We start from the raw sequence: 17,822 nt of genomic DNA on the forward strand, positions 1-17,822 counted from the left end.
GTAAGGCCGACCCTGATTTTGAACTACACGTAACTAAACCACCAGTGAAGAAAATAAGTTATTAGAAAACAGCTGCACATAACTGAGGGAAGGAGCATCACTAAGGAGGAGGAACGCGGAGAGCAGCTTTAAATTAGTATAATAGCAACAACATCCAATCAATAACCAAAGGAAGCAAGTGGATATTTAATCATCCTAGTGGATGAAAGAGGTACTGCACCCTCTGTAGATTATCTTCATTCAATTAATATTACAAATTAGATTTTATGCACAATCATCACAATAAGAGATATATATATATATATGGTAATTAAAGTCACATGACATAAATATCTACTCACCTCCACACAGAGACGTAGATGATTATCAGAAGCAGAAGTGTTAGAGAAGAGACGCCGCAGCCGACGATCAGAGTGACTGATGGGACAAGAACCTTTTCCATATTCTGCAATAGAATCAATAATAGGGTTATAATGTTGCTCCACCAGAGACGCAGCAATGCACCCCCCCCCCCCAAACCCACCCCTCCCCCATCATGATCATCCTCCCTTGTAATAGTTACAGAACAATTCTACCTTAAATGAAAGAAAGACAAATTAACTTTATATAACCCCCCCCCCCTCTAGGAAATGCTGGATGATTATCACTAATATCAGATATTACAGTATCTGCGGAGGTTCTCTTGGGAGGTCTGGGTAATAGCTTATCATTGTATTATAGGTGTTTCACTATTCCTCACAGGAATATGAGGCTGGAGGAGGATGAGGAGGAGGCCGGGTTATATCTGTCATCCAGTAATAATATTGTGGAGTCATCTGTATGTTACAAATTATTATGTGCAGGGAGAAACAAGTTAGAACAGCCGGATGTGCCGCTAAAGACAAACATTTCTCTAAAAACAGATGTAAATGCACAGATTCTGCAAATAACATGAACCCAGGCTCTCTGTGCCCCGCCGCTGCCCCCCACCCAGGAAATAGAAGTAGCAGAGCTGTGTCTGTAATTTGGCAAATTCTTAGTGTTACATAGGACTGCAGGGAAACCTTCTCTATTATCTGTACTCAGAGAGTTACCACTGTGTTATCTGTGGTGTTACATAGGACTGCAGGTAACATCTACAACATTATCTGTACTCAGAGACTTATCACTGTGTTATCTGTGGTGTTACATAGGACTGCAGGTAACATCTACTACATTATCTGTACTCAGAGAGTTATCACTGTGTGTTATCTGTGGTGTTACATAGGACTGCAGGTAACATCTACTACATTATCTGTACTCAGAGAGTTATCACTGTGTTATCTGTGGTGTTACATAGGACTGCAGGTAACACTACTACATTATCTGTACTCTGGGAGTTATCACTGTGTTATCTGTGTTGTTACATAGGACTGCAGGTAACATCTACTACATTATATGTCCTCAGAGTGTTATCACTGTGTTATCTGTGGTGTTACATAGGACTGCAGGTAACATCTACTACATTATCTGTACTCAGAGAGTTATCACTGTGTTATCTGTGGTGTTACATAGGACTGCAGGTAACATCTACTACATTATCTGTACTCAGAGAGTTATCACTGTGTTATCTGTGGTGTTACATAGGACTGCAGGTAACACTACTACATTATCTGTACTCAGAGAGTTATCACTGTGTTATCTGTGGTGTTACATAGGACTGCAGGTAACACTACTACATTATCTGTACTCTGGGAGTTATCACTGTGTTATCTGTGGTGTTACATAGGACTGCAGGTAACACTACTACATGATCTGTACTCGGAGACTTATCACTGTGTTATCGGTGGTGTTACATAGGACTGCAGGTAACATCTACTACATTATCTGTAGTCAGAGAGTTATCATTGTGTGTTATCTGTGGTGTTACATAGGACTGCAGGTAACATCTACTACATTATCTGTACTCAGAGAGTTATCACTGTGTTATCTGTGGTGTTACATAGGACTGCAGGTAACATCTGCTACATTATCTGTGCTCAGAGAGTTATCACTGTGTGTTATCTGTGGTGTTACATAGGACTGCAGGTAACATCTACTACATTATCTGTACTCAGAGAGTTATCACTGTGTTATCTGTGGTGTTACATAGGACTGCAGGTAACACTACTACATTATCTGTAATCAGAGAGTTATCACTGTGTTATCTGTGGTGTTACATAGGACTGCAGGTAACACTACTACATTATCTGTACTCAGAGAGTTATCACTGTGTTATCTGTGGTGTTACATAGGACTGCATGTAACACTACTACATTATCTGTACTCAGAGAGTTATTACTGTGTTATCTGTGGTGTTACATAGGACTGCAGGTAACACTACTACATTATCTGTACTCAGAGAGTTATCACTGTGTTATCCGTGGTGTTACATAGGACTGCAGGTAACATCTACTACATTATCTGTACTCAGGGAGTTATCACTGTGTTATCTGTGGTGTTACATAGGACTGCAGGTAACACTACTACATTATCTGTACTCAGAGAGTTATCACTGTGTGTTATCTGTGGTGTTACATAGGACTGCAGGTAACATCTGCTACATTATCTGTACTCAGAGAGTTATCACTGTGTTATCTGTGGTGTTACATAGGACTGCAGGTAACATCTGCTACATTATCTGTGCTCAGAGAGTTATCACTGTGTGTTATCTGTGGTGTTACATAGGACTGCAGGTAACATCTACTACATTATCTGTACTCAGAGAGTTATCACTGTGTTATCTGTGGTGTTACATAGGACTGCAGGTAACTACTACATTATCTGTAATCAGAGAGTTATCACTGTGTTATCTGTGGTGTTACATAGGACTGCAGGTAACACTACTACATTATCTGTACTCAGAGAGTTATCACTGTGTTATCTGTGGTGTTACATAGGACTGCATGTAACACTACTACATTATCTGTACTCAGAGAGTTATTACTGTGTTATCTGTGGTGTTACATAGGACTGCAGGTAACACTACTACATTATCTGTACTCAGAGAGTTATCACTGTGTTATCCGTGGTGTTACATAGGACTGCAGGTAACATCTACTACATTATCTGTACTCAGGGAGTTATCACTGTGTTATCTGTGGTGTTACATAGGACTGCAGGCTACATCTACTACATTATCTGTACTCAGAGAGTTATCACTGTGTTATCTATGGTGTTACATAGGACTGCAGGTAACAACTGCTACATTATCTGTAATCAGAGAGATATCACTGTGTTATCTGTGGTGTTACATAGGACTGCAGGCTACATCTACTACATTATCTGTACTCAGAGAGTTATCACTGTGTTATCTATGGTGTTACATAGGACTGCAGGTAACATCTACTACATTATCTGTACTCAGGGAGTTATCACACTGCAAGAAAAGTGCATCCTCATAGAGTTAAATGAGGAATTAAGCTCTGCTCCATCTGTATATGCAGAGTTGAGAGGAGGATGAATTCAGGACACTCCCAGAGATCATCTGATATATGAAGGAACAATCAGAGGAGAACAGCAGCCAAATAATGAGCTCTGGACAGTAACAGGATTGTGGATCAGAAGCTCTAGGAAATATTAACCAGGACGGAAACCAGAAACCTTGATGGGGGAGGGGGGCGCTTTATAGGATATCTGTCTATAAAAGGATCAGGGGTCACCAGGCACTAGTGGTACCCGGTCGGTCGGGGGCTCAGACTCCTTACAGTACAGGATGGACAGAGCCGACATTATATCTTGCAGTGAAGGGGGGGGGGGGGGGGCTACAATCACCATCATATGCTGCAGATACACTGTATCTAAGTCCATCATGTGTGATACTGTATGATACTTGGTGTATCTAATCCTATCATGTGTGATACTGTCTGCTGAGCCATGTATCTAATCCTATCATGTGTGATACTGTCTGCTGAGCTATGTATCTAATCCTATCATGTGTGATACTGTCTGCTGAGTCACTGTATCTAATCCTATCATGTGTGATACTGTCTGCTGAGCCATGTATCTAATCCTATCATGTGTGATACTGTCTGCTCAGTCACTGTATCTAATCCTATCATGTGTGATACTGTCTGCTGAGTCACTGTATCTAATCTTATCATGTGTGATACTGTCTGCTGAGTCACTGTATCTAATCCTATCATGTGTGATACTGTCTGCTGAGTCACTGTATCTAATCCTATCATGTGTGATACTGTCTGCTGAGTCACTGTATCTAATCCTATCATGTGTGATACTGTCTGCTGAGTCATGTATCTAAGCTTAGCATACTATGCACTACTTCAGAGAACCACACAGCACTACACTCCCCATCATGTAATGATCGCCTGGTCACTCAGCATCCACTGCTCCTGTGTATGCTGGAAGTTTGGGGTTTTACTTCTGTAATTCGTTTTTAGATACGAGCCGCGGTTTTCCACTTGGAAGTTTCGTTTCTGTGATTTATTTTATATGACATCTGATTTCTAAAGCTTCAGTGTCACATTAATCCCATAAGAGGATGAGCCAAGAACGAGGAACGGCTGGAAGTCTCCCGAGCCGGTTTTTGGCGTCTGAGCCTTGACTTGAGCGGACATCTGTTTTTGTGAAATCATTTGCTGTTTCTATCCATTTGATTGTGAAATCTGTTCGTGTCCGGTGTCCCTGATGTGAACATCATATTTATCCTTTTTTTTCTTTATTGTCCCATGTCCCACATTTTTTTTTCTACAGCTCCTCTGCCGACCTATGCGTCTCCATGGTAACAGACAAGATGAAGAGGCCAGATGGCAGAGAGTATGGCTGCAGGATCAGACTAAACAGTGTTTGTTTGTTGTCTGTTACCATGGAGACATATAGGTAGGCATAAGAGCTGTAGATACTAAACAAAGTGATTTTTTTAAATAAGACCGATTGCAAAATTGCTTTGTTTTTCATTTGAGACGCATCAGGACAATAAAAGAAATTCTGAGAAGGTTGATTTAATTTTACAATTTAAATTTGATTTTGTGGGAACAATAACATTGAAACAAATAAAGGAGTCCATAAGCAGGACCTTATAGCCGAGTCAAACTACCCCTCTCATCCTAGTGTGGACCTTTGATGGCGCTTGAGACAACCCATGCACAAATGGGCACCTGGGTCAGCTGCTGCCATGTACACTACATCCCACTTCCCTGTATATACTGGGTGGCTTTATCAGGTTTTCGGCTCCCCTGTTCTTGGCTATAAATTCTTATAGGCAATACATTTAATCTTGACACATTTACTCCTATGAAAAAAGTTAGAGGTCCAGCACACGAACGGATGTGAAAAAATACAAAACTGTTTATTTAAGTCAAAATTATAACAAGAAATTAAAAAATGCCGGGAGAGAACGCTTACGCGTTTCGAACTTTTCAGTTCTTAATCATGAGCTATGATTAAGAACTGAAAAGTTTGAAACGCGTAGGCGTTCTCTCCCGGCATTTTTTAATTTCTTGTTTTAATTTTGACTTAAATAAACAGTTTTGTATTTTTTCACATCATATCGTGTGCTGGACCTCTAACTTTTTTCCTTGGATTTCTACCTACTCCCGACGTAGCTCTCTTGCCCGTGCACCGAATAATCATGGAAAGTGGCGTCTTTACTTCGAATGAGTGGTGAGCGGACCAATTTTTCTTGTATATTTTTTACATTTACTCCTATGCAGCGCCACCACTGTTCACAGGTTGTGTGTGGTATTGCAGCTCAGCTCCATTTCAGTGAATAGGGCTAATCTGCAATACCACAGCCAACTTGTGGACAGGTGTGGCGCTGTTTCTGGAAAAACAAAAAACATGTTTTTCTAATCCTGGGAAACTACTTTAAACTTTAGGTTATAGGTCCATGGATGTATTTTCCTATCCTTCTACCTAGTGCAAATCCTGACCAACCAGGAGGCTCTCCTTGAGATTTCCAAATTAAAAGAACCATGGAGACCTACAACGCGCTCATTTTTCTGGGGTCCTCTATGTTTAAAAGATTGGGAATGACTGTTCTGATGGGTTGGTAAAAATCACCAAAAATACACAGAGCTGTTAGTTCACAAGGAACACTCCATGGATTGCACTCAGGGCAGGTTTAATAGAAAATGAAGAAAAATAGAGCCCCCATTTGGCATTTTTAGTTTTTCACATAATTTTAACCCTCTTAACACGGCCATATAGTGCCCAAATGAGATGCAGAATATGCCCCAAAAAAGTCTCCTTTAAAGAGCCCACACAATTCTGCAATATAGTTGTAATATAATCCTGCACTTCAATTCTGACATACTGCTAAATATTACGGGGGGTGGCTTTTGTTTGTTCCAGGAGTTTTCGTCCTCTGAGGCCCCCTAGAAAGAAAAAATTAAAACCGTCCCTGAGGGCAGTATATTACCAGAACTCCGAAGACCCAGTAGGTGGCAAGGGATGGCGAGGAGCTGCATGATGCATTGCTGTGTGGCTAGAGATGGGCAAGCCTTTAACCATGTCGGTCAGTGTGTGATGCTCCGTCACTAGGACACCGATTTTTCGTTACTTTTGCATCTATGATGAGTTTTGGTTCTCCAGTCTTATATCACTTGCATTATCCCATGTATGGGGGAAAGAGAGATAAGACCCCAGGACTAGATCCACCATCATGCCATCTCTTTTGTGGTGCCCAGTGTAGGCTGGAAGTCTCCATCGCTAATGGACAATGGGCCCCTCTATAGCAGGACTCCCTTTAGGGGCACTGCCGGCCTCTATGGAACATACGCCCTTATTTTTGGCTATTAAGCTGTTCCCTGGCCACTGTATGGTTAAACGTTTTCACTTTTTTATGCAATAAAACTATCATTTGACAATGCGCTATCACAATCTTCCCCAAGACACAATGTAATAACCTATAATAACAGGAGAGAGGAAACAAATTGTCTTCCTATGATACATCTCAATGGAGTCTTCTGTCTAAAACAACCTTATTGAATTCCTATCGATTCTCCAAAACTTGCCGGGGCCTTCAATGTACCACACAAATGAGAGAAAAGGATTTATCGTATATTACAACGCTCAATACAGGAGGACACAATTATTTTTCAGTCGATTTGAGAATTTGTTTCACTGAAGTAAACACAAAAATGCTGCCCCCAGTAATGGAGCTGCAGGGGTCTACAAGGGAAGAGAGAGCGCTGATCTGTGCATCTAAGGAAAGAAACCTGAGGAAGTCCAGCGGCTGCTGACTACAGAATATCAAGAACTACAAGTACAAGCAAGTCATATCAGAGGGAGTAAAGGGTAGTTCCAGGCACAGCAGCGACTCATGCGATTCTCTAAAATAAAGACATTTTTATAAACCAGGGATTTACTACATAACATTTTATCATTCCAAACGTCCCTCATAATGGGATAGAGCACAGATTTAATAAACCATGAAGAAGCAATCTCATCCGCTAAATCTCACCCCTAACCATAATAATGCCCCCTACTGTATGTACAAAAATATAACTACTATAATACTGACCCTATATACAAGAATATAACTGCTATAATACTGCTCCCATATACAAGAATATAACTACTATAATACTGCCCCTATATACAAGAATATAACTACTATAATACTGCCCCTATATACAAGAATATAAGTACTATAATACTGCCCCCTATATACAAGAATATAACTACTATAATACTGCTCCTATATACAAGAATATAACTACTATAATACTGCTCCTATATACAAGAATATAACTACTATAATACTGCCCCCTATATACAAGAATATAACTACTATAATACTGCTTCTATATACAAGAATATAACTACTATAATACTGCCCCCTATATACAAGAATATAACTACTATAATACTGCCCCCTATATACAAGAATATAACTACTATAATACTGCTCCCCATATACAAGAATATAACTACTATAATACTACCCCTATATACAAGAATATAACTACTATAGTACTGCCTCCTATATACAAGAATATTACTACTATAATACTGCTCCCTATATACAAGAATATAACTACTATAATACTGCTCCCTATATACAGGAATATAACTACTATAATACTGCCCATATATACAGGAATATAATTACTATAATACTGCCCCTATATACAAGAATATAACTACTATAGTACTGCCTCCTATATACAAGAATATAACTACTATAATACTGCCCCTATATACAAGAATATAACTACTATAATACTGCTCCCTATATACAAGAATATAACTACTATAATACTGCTTCCTATATACAAGAATATAACTACTATAATACTACTGCTATATACAAGAATATAACTACTATAATACTGCCCCTATATACAAGAATATAACTACTATAATACTGCCCCTATATACAAGAATATAACTACTATAATACTGCCCCCTGTATACAAGAATATAACTACTATAATACTGCTCCTTTATACAAGAATATAACTACTGTAATACTGCTCCTATATACAAGAATATAACTACTATAATACTGCCTCTATATACAAGAATATAACTACTATAATACTGCCCCTATATACAAGAATATAACTACTATAATACTGCCCCTATATACAAGAATATAACTACTATAATACTGCTCCTATATACAAGAATATAACTACTATAATACTGCTCCTATATACAAGAATATAACTACTATAATACTGCCCCTATATACAAGACTATAACTACTATAATACTGCCCCTATATACAAGAATATAACTACTATAATACTGCTCCTATATACAAGAATATAACTACTATAATACTGCCCCTATATACAAGACTATAACTACTATAATACTGCTCCTATATACAAGAATATAACTACTATAATACTGCCCCTATATACAAGACTATAACTACTATAATACTGCCCCTATATACAAGAATATAACTACTATAATACTGCTCCTATATACAAGAATATAACTACTATAATACTGCCCCCTATATACAAGAATATAACTACTATAATACTGCCCCTATATACAAGAATATAACTACTATAATACTGCCCCTATATACAAGAATATAACTACTATAATACTGCTCCTATAAACAAGAATATAACTACTATTATACTGCCCCCTATAGAATGTTAGTTACCAGAATGTCAGAGGTTTGTTACATTAGCTCTAGGTGAGATGCTGGGAGTTGCAGTTCTACGACAGATGAGGCTCATGAGGTTTCTAGATTTAGTACAGAACAGAAATATCTTCAGGTCATGATTGACATACAATTAAATATCCAGGCTATTTGGCTCGCAAGTAAAGAGGGGTGTAATGGATATTGAAGTCATATGACATCTAATCTTACGTTCTAAGTGTAATTCTATTGATGAGTCCTTCTTACTGCAAGGTCTCACGCAGCACTTCAAAAAGACAGCTTATTCAGGCTCGACAGATACCTAAGACGTGATCCATTTAACTGGAAAGCTTCAAGAGCAAGTAAAAACATTATCTGACATTAATATAAATCGAGTATTGAGTACTGCTGCATATTGCATTAAATGTGGCGCTACACCTTATCTATAAAGTCCAAAGTCCCATAGCTAAACCTGCAAAGACCCCAAAAAGCTGCACCTTAAAAGACCAAATACGAACATACAAAACACCAAAGAAGCCCTAAAACTAAAGCTAAAAAGCCTCAAACTGAGCCAGAAAGGTTCTAAAATGTCACATACAAAACCCCTTCCTAATTCTACAAAGCCCCAAAATTAAACCTAATAAACCTCAAAATGTATTCTTCAAAGATCCAAAGCTGAACATACCTAACAAAATAGCCCCAAAACTGGACCAACAATGTCCCAAAACAGAAATGGCAAAACTCTCTCAACAGCCTAAAAACTGAACCTACAAAGTGCCAAAAAGCCGACTTCCCTAGACGGCAGTAGAGCAGCGACATAAGAAGACTAGTAGGAGTTAGGGGTCTGAATTTACTAATATCCTGTCCACTTTGGGATAAAATAATATAAAACACTAATATAAATGTCAATAGAGGGTTACTAAAGGATATATCCGTATAAGCGGCTGGTGCTATGGGGGCCACTTTAGTGCTCCATTCCTCCTCCCTATTGGCAGTGTTCTCCTGTGCACAACTTCCCTTCTCCATAATCATGGTCTCATTAGTAGACAAGGAAGGGGAGGAACGATCCCCTCTGGATGGAGAGAAGAAATAGGCAATTAACCATTAGGTCAACCTAAAGAGTTTTTGAAGGAGTCAGTAACAAATGGGTCCTCATCTAGCTATATGCCCCATCTCTCCGCCATGGTAGACCCTGGTTGTACCCTTGGTAAATGACCATCTGTGGTCTTCCAATGTACCATCTTATATAAAAATGAAAATTGGCACTAACCTGTTGGAAAACCAAAAACAAAATTTGGCCACAACCCACAATTCTGAAATCCCTGACCCTGTAAACAGAAGCCGTAGACATGGTGGAAACACAAAGCCTCTGGGGTTGGGTCACCATTAAGCTACATGAAGCCACTCAGCAAAGTAAAAAACTTTGACTCATTCCCAAGTCCTGCTGAAAAATAGAACTATTAAACCCTTGTGATTGTGCGGAGTAATCGGTCACAACAGGCGTCTCCAGCTCCACGCAGCATCGACTCTTAAATTTTTATTGTTTCGTACCAAAACGTGCACAAACTCAAATTTTCCACACTGCGGTTATTCCCATCACAGAACATCGACCCATGGAGTGGAGGCCTCAAAAGTAATGGCCCCTCATCATCACAATACATGTGTACAACTTTATGTTTCATGTTTCCCTGCAGGGTGATGATTTTTTTTGGTATTATTATATAGGAATTTTTGCTTCCTGTGAATCTCCAGATATGAAGATAGAAAGATAAAACTCAACACTACAAATATCAACTGTAGAAATGGGCAAGTTAATGGAGCCCGATTGAGACCGATCTCATGAGCGCCATGAAGCAGAGATTTTTCATTAAAAAGTAAGCTGAAACCAGCGTTCTGTATAAGAATCTACATGAATATCTACTAATATCTATCTGCAAAATGTATCAGCCTCCTCCGTTCAAATTCTATTACCTATGCATGACCATATTACTTTCCATAGGGGGCAGTATTATAGTAGTTATATTATTGTATATAGGAGCAGTATTATAGTAGTTATATTCTTGTATATAGGAGCAGTATTCTAGTAGTTATATTCTTGTATATAGCGGCAGTATTATAGTAGTTATATTCTTGTATGTAGGGGGCAGTATTATAGTAGTTATATTCTTGTATATAGGGTCAGTATTATAGTAGTTATATTCTTGTATATAGGAGCAGTATTATAGTAGTTATATTCTTGTATATAGGGGCAGTATTATAGTGTTATATTCTTGTATATAGGATCAGTATTATAGTAGTTATATTCTTGTATATAGGAGCAGTATTATAGTAATTATATTCTTGTATATAGGAGGCAGTATTATAGTAGTTATATTCTTGTATATAGGGGGCAGTATTATAGTAGTTATATTCTTGTATATAGGGTCAGTATTATAGTAGTTATATTCTTGTATATAGGAGCAGTATTATAGTAGTTATATTCTTGTATATAGGGTCAGTATTATAGTAGTTATATTCTTGTATATAGGAGCAGTATTATAGTAGTTATATTCTTGTATATAGGGGCAGTATTATAGTAGTTATATTCTTGTATATATGGGGGCAGTATTATAGCAGTTATATTCTTGTATATAGGAGCAGTATTATAGTAGTTATATTCTTGTATATAGGAGGCAGTATTATAGTAGTTATATTCTTGTATATATAGGGACAGTATTATAGTAGTTATATTCTTGTATATAGGGGGCAGTATTATAGTAGTTATATTCTTGTATATAGGGGCAGTATTATAATAGTTATATTCTTGTATATAGGGGGCAGTATTATAGTAGTTATATTCTTGTATATAGGGGGCAGTATTATAGGAGTTATATTCTTGTATATAGGAGGCAGTATTATAGTAGTTATATTCTTGTATATAGGAGCAGTATTATAGTAGTTATATTCTTGTATATAGGGGCAGTATTATAGTAGTTATATTCTTGTATATAGGGAGCAGTATTATAGTAGTTATATTCTTGTATATAGGGGGCATTATTATAGAAGTTATATTCTTGAATATAGGGGGCATTATTATAGAAGTTATATTCTTGAATATAGGAACAGAACTATAGTAGTTATATTCTTGTATATAGGGGGCATTATTTCTTGTTTATAGGGGTAGTATTATAGTAGTTATATTCTTGTATATAGGGGGCAGTATTATAGTAGTTATATTCTTGTATATAGGGGGCAGTATTATAGTAGTTATATTCTTGTATATAGGAGCAGTATTATAGTAGTTATATTCTTGTATATAGTGGGTAGTATTATAGTAGTTATATTCTTGTATATAGGAGGTAGTATTATAGTAGTTATATTCTTGTATATAGGGGGCAGTATTATAGTAGTTATATTCTTGTATATATGGGGGCAGTATTATAGTAGTTATATTCTTGTATATAGGGGGAAGTATTATAGTAGTTATATTCTTGTATATAGGAGCAGTATTATAGTAGTTATATTCTTGTATATAGGGGCAGTATTATAGTAGTTATATTCTTGTATATAGGAGCAGTATTATAGTAGTTATATTCTTGCATATAGGGGGCAGTATTATAGTAGTTATATTCTTGTATATATGGGGCAGTATTATAGTAGTTATATTCTTGTATATAGGGGCAGTATTATAGTAGTTATATTCTTGTATATAGGAGCAGTATTATAGTAGTTATATTCTTGCATATAGGGGGCAGTATTATAGTAGTTATATTCTTGTATATATGGGGCAGTATTATAGTAGTTATATTCTTGTATATAGGGGGAAGTATTATAGTAGTTATATTCTTGTATATAGGAGCAGTATTATAGTAGTTATATTCCTGTATATAGGGGCAGTATTATAGTAGTTATATTCTTGTATATAGGAGCAGTATTATAGTAATTATATTCTTGTATATAGGAGCAGTATTATAGTAGTTATATTCTTGTATATAGGGGGCAGTATTATAGTAGTTATATTCTTGTATATAGGGGGCAGTATTATAGTAGTTATATTCTTGTATATAGGAGCAGTATTATAGTAGTTATATTCTTGTATATAGTGGGTAGTATTATAGTAGTTATATTCTTGTATATAGGAGGTAGTATTATAGTAGTTATATTCTTGTATATATGGGGGCAGTATTATAGTAGTTATATTCTTGTATATATGGGGGCAGTATTATAGTAGTTATATTCTTGTATATAGGGGGAAGTATTATAGTAGTTATATTCTTGTATATAGGAGCAGTATTATAGTAGTTATATTCTTGTATATAGGAGCAGTATTATAGTAGTTATATTCTTGTATATAGGGGGCAGTATTATAGTAGTTATATTCTTGTATATATGGGGGCAGTATTATAGTAGTTATATTCTTGTATATAGGAGCAGTATTATAGTTGTTATATTCCTGTATATAGGGGCAGTATTATAGTAGTTATATTCTTGTATATAGGAGCAGTATTATAGTAATTATATTCTTGTATATAGGAGCAGTATTATAGTAGTTATATTCTTGTATATAGGGGGCAGTATTATAGTAGTTATATTCTTGTATATAGGGGGCGCATACACCGATCGTTAGGGAACTCATCAAGACTTTACATGGGTAAGATTATCATGCCTACTCCTGGAGTTTCAGGGGATGGCTTACCTTTATCTCCTTAGTACATTCATGCTTCTTGTCAGGATCATTTGGCCCTGTAGCAGCCACAATACTTGCACTGCACTTTCTAACTAATGATACTCTTGCCTGTAGATTTATATTGGTTAATGGTTTACTACCTATAATCTGGGTTTCCCTGATATATGGTTGTGTTGACATTACATTGAGTTTCTCCTGTCATATACAGTTTTAAATGTTTGTTGTTATATATATTGAATAAAGAAACTTTTTTTGATACTCTTTGATATATATTGGCTCTAAGACTCTGTTTTCTCTTTCTTCTATAGGGGCAGTATTATAGTAGTTATATTCTTGTACATAGGAGCAGTATTATAGTAGTTATATTCTTGTATATAGGGGCAGTATTATAGTAGTTATATTCTTGTATATAGGGGCAGTATTATATTAGTTATATTATTGTATATAGGAGCAGTATTATAGTAGTTATATTGTATATAGGGGGTAGTATTATAGTAGTTATATTCTTGTATATAGGAGCAGTATTATAGTAATCATATTCTTGTATATAGGGGGCAGTATTATAGTAGTTATATTTTTGTATATAGGAGGCAGTATTATAGTAGTTATATTCTTGTATATAGGAGCAGTATTATAGTATTTATATTCTCGTATATAAGAGCAGTATTATAGTAGTTATATTCTTGTATATAGGGGCAGTATTATAGTAGTTATATTCTTGTAAATAGGGGCAGTATTATAGTAGTTATATTCTTGTATATAGGGGGCAGTATTATAGTAGTTATATTCTTGTATATAGGGGCAGTATTATAGTAGTTATATTCTTGTAAATAGGGGCAGTATTATAGTAGTTATATTCTTGTATACAGGGGCAGTATTATAGTAGTAATATTCTTGTACATAGAAGGCAGTATTATAGTAGTTATATTCTTGTATATAGGGGCAGTATTATAGCAGTTATATTCTTGTACATAGAAGGCAGTATTATAGTAGTTATATTCTTGTATATAGGAGCAGTATTATAGTAGTTATATTCTTGTAAATAGGGGCAGTATTATAGTAGTTATATTCTTGTATACAGGGGCAGTATTATAGTAGTTATATTATTGTACATAGAAGGCAGTATTATAGTAGTTATATTCTTGTATATAGGGGCAGTATTATAGCAGTTATATTCTTGTATATAGGAGGCAGTATTATAGTAGTTATATTCTTGTATATAGGGGCAGTATTATAGTAGTTATATTCTTGTATATAGGGGGCAGCATTATTGTAGTTATATTCTTGTATATAGGAGCAGTATTATAGTAGTTATATTCTTGTATATAGGAGCAGTATTATAGTAGTTATATTCTTGAATATAGGGAGCAGTATTATAGTAGTTATATTCTTGTATATAGGGGGCAGTATTATAGTAGTTATATTCTTGTATATAGGGGCAGTATTATAGTAGTTATATTCTTGTATATAGGAGCTGTATTTTAGTAGTTATATTCTTGTATATAGGAGGCAGTATTATAGTAGTTATATTCTTGTATATAGGGGGCAGTATTATAGTAGTTATATTCTTGTACATAGAAGGCAGTATTATAGCAGTTATATTCTTGTATATAGGGGCAGTATTATAGTAGTTATATTCTTGTATATAGAGGCAGTATTATAGTAGTTATATTCTGTACATAGTGGCCAGTATTATAGTAGTTATATTCTTGTACATAGAAGGCAGTATTATAGTAGTTATATTCTTGTATATAGGGGCAATATTATAGTAGTTATATTCTTGTATATAGGAGCATTATTATAGTAGTTATATTCTTGTATATAGGGGGCAGTATTATAGTAGTTATATTCTTGTACATAGGGGAAAGTATTATAGTAGTTTTATTCTGTACATAGTGGCCAGTATTATAGTCATTATATTCTTATACATAGAAACAATATAAGTAGTGATGACATACTTATTCTTAGCGGTTGGTGCTATTGAAGAGTTTTTTTTATCAGTTAGATTTTATGTATTTTCTCTATATTCAGTGCTGGTCGTAAAGAGCCGTACAGTTATATAATGGCCAATAATCAAGCTTAAAAATCTCCTATGGGAGTTGCAACCAGAGAGCTGACCAAGGCCAACACTGTCTAGTAATTTCTGAGTTTCTTATACAGTATGAGAATGAACCAAGGACGCCCCCGGTCATTCTCACAATCTTCTCAGTGTTATGCAGACCTGAAATTGTTTTTCATTTTCACAATTCATAAATTTGGGAATTAGAGCCATAAATAGTAGGCCAAGGCAACAAAAAGTAGTTTTGCTTATTTCTTTTATGTAATGGAAAAGTGAAGAAATTCGGCACAGTGTTATGTGATGTAGAGCTCGGCATAGTGTTATGTGATGTAGAGCTCGGCATAGTGTTGTGTGATGTAGAGCTCGGCACAGTGTTATGTGATGTAGAGATCGGCACAGTGTTATGTGATGTAGTGCTCGGCACAGTGTTATGTGATGTAGTGATCGGCACAGTGTTATGTGATGTAGTGCTCGGCACAGTGTTATGTGATGTAGACCTCGGCACGGTGTTATGTGATGTAGCGCTCGCACGGTGTTATGTGATGTAGCGCTCGGCACAGTGTTATGTGATGTAGAGCTCGGCACGGTGTTATGTGATGTAGAGCTCGGCACGGTGTTATGTGATGTAGTGCTCGGCACGGTGTTATGTGATGTAGAGCTCGGCACGGTGTTATGTGATGTAGAGCTCGGCACGGTGTTATGTGATGTAGAGCTCGGCACGGTGTTATGTGATGTAGAGCTCGGCACGGTGTTGTGTGATGTAGAGCTCGGCACAGTGTTATGTGATGTAGAGCTCGGCACAGTGTTATGTGATGTAGAGCTCGGCACGGTGTTGTGTGATGTAGAGCTCGGCACGGTGTTGTGTGATGTAGAGCTCGGCACGGTGTTGTGTGATGTAGAGCTCGGCACAGTGTTATGTGATGTAGAGCTCGGCACAGTGTTATGTGATGTAGAGCTCGGCACGGTGTTATGTGATGTAGAGCTCGGCACGGTGTTGTGTGATGTAGAGCTCGGCACGGTGTTATGTGATGTAGAGCTCGGCACAGTGTTATGTGATGTAGAGCTCGGCACGGTGTTATGTGATGTAGAGCTCGGCACGGTGTTATGTGATGTAGAGCTCGGCACGGTGTTATGTGATGTAGAGCTCGGCACGGTGTTATGTGATGTAGAGCTCGGCACAGTGTTATGTGATGTAGAGCTCGGCACAGTGTTATGTGATGTAGTGCTCGGTACGGTGTTATGTGATGTAGGGCTCGGCACGGTGTTGTGTGATGTAGAGCTCGGCACGGTGTTATGTGATGTAGAGCTCGGCACTGTGTTATGTGATGTAGAGCTCGGCACGGTGTTATGTGATGTAGAGCTCGGCACAGTGTTATGTGACGTAGTGCTCGGCACGGAGTTATGTGATGTAGGGCTCGGCACGGTGTTGTGTGATGTAGAGCTCGGCACAGTGTTATGTGATGTAGGGCTCGGCACGGTGTTATGTGATGTAGAGCTCGGCACAGTGTTATGTGATGTAGAGCTCGGCACAGTGTTGTGTGATGTAGAGCTCGGCACGGTGTTATGTGATGTAGAGCTCGGCACGGTGTTGTGTGATGTAGAGCTCGGCACAGTGTTATGTGATGTAGCGCTCGGCACGGTGTTATGTGATGTAGAGCTCGGCACAGTGTTATGTGATGTAGAGCTCGGCACGGTGTTGTGTGATGTAGAGCTCGGCACGGTGTTATGTGATGTAGAGCTCGGCACGGTGCTATGTGATGTAGAGCTCGGCACGGTGTTGTGTGATGTAGAGCTCGGCACAGTGTTATGTGATGTAGAGCTCGGCACGGTGTTGTGTGATGTAGATCTCGGCACAGTGTTATGTGATGTAGTGCTCGGCACGGTGTTATGTGATGTAGGGCTCGGCACGGTGTTGTGTGATGTAGAGCTCGGCACAGTGTTATGTGATGTAGGGCTCGGCACGGTGTTATGTGATGTAAAGCTCGGCACAGTGTTGTGTGATGTAGAGCTCGGCACGGTGTTATGTGATG

General features: G+C 37.4%; 1 protein-coding gene across 1 annotated transcript in view; it reads right to left on the bottom strand.

The window, feature by feature from the left end:
• ADGRB1 (adhesion G protein-coupled receptor B1) overlaps window positions 1-17,822 on the bottom strand; it is a 615,330-nt gene that overhangs the window by 12,340 nt on the left and 585,168 nt on the right. Inside the window, exon 19 of the mRNA XM_075827930.1 lies at window positions 342-445. Coding sequence (XP_075684045.1) covers window positions 342-445 — 104 coding nt within the window. The remainder of the gene's footprint in view (window positions 1-341; window positions 446-17,822) is intronic.

The sequence above is a fragment of the Rhinoderma darwinii genome, chromosome 5, assembly GCF_050947455.1.
Source record: "Rhinoderma darwinii isolate aRhiDar2 chromosome 5, aRhiDar2.hap1, whole genome shotgun sequence".
Classification (NCBI taxonomy): domain Eukaryota; kingdom Metazoa; phylum Chordata; class Amphibia; order Anura; family Rhinodermatidae; genus Rhinoderma; species Rhinoderma darwinii.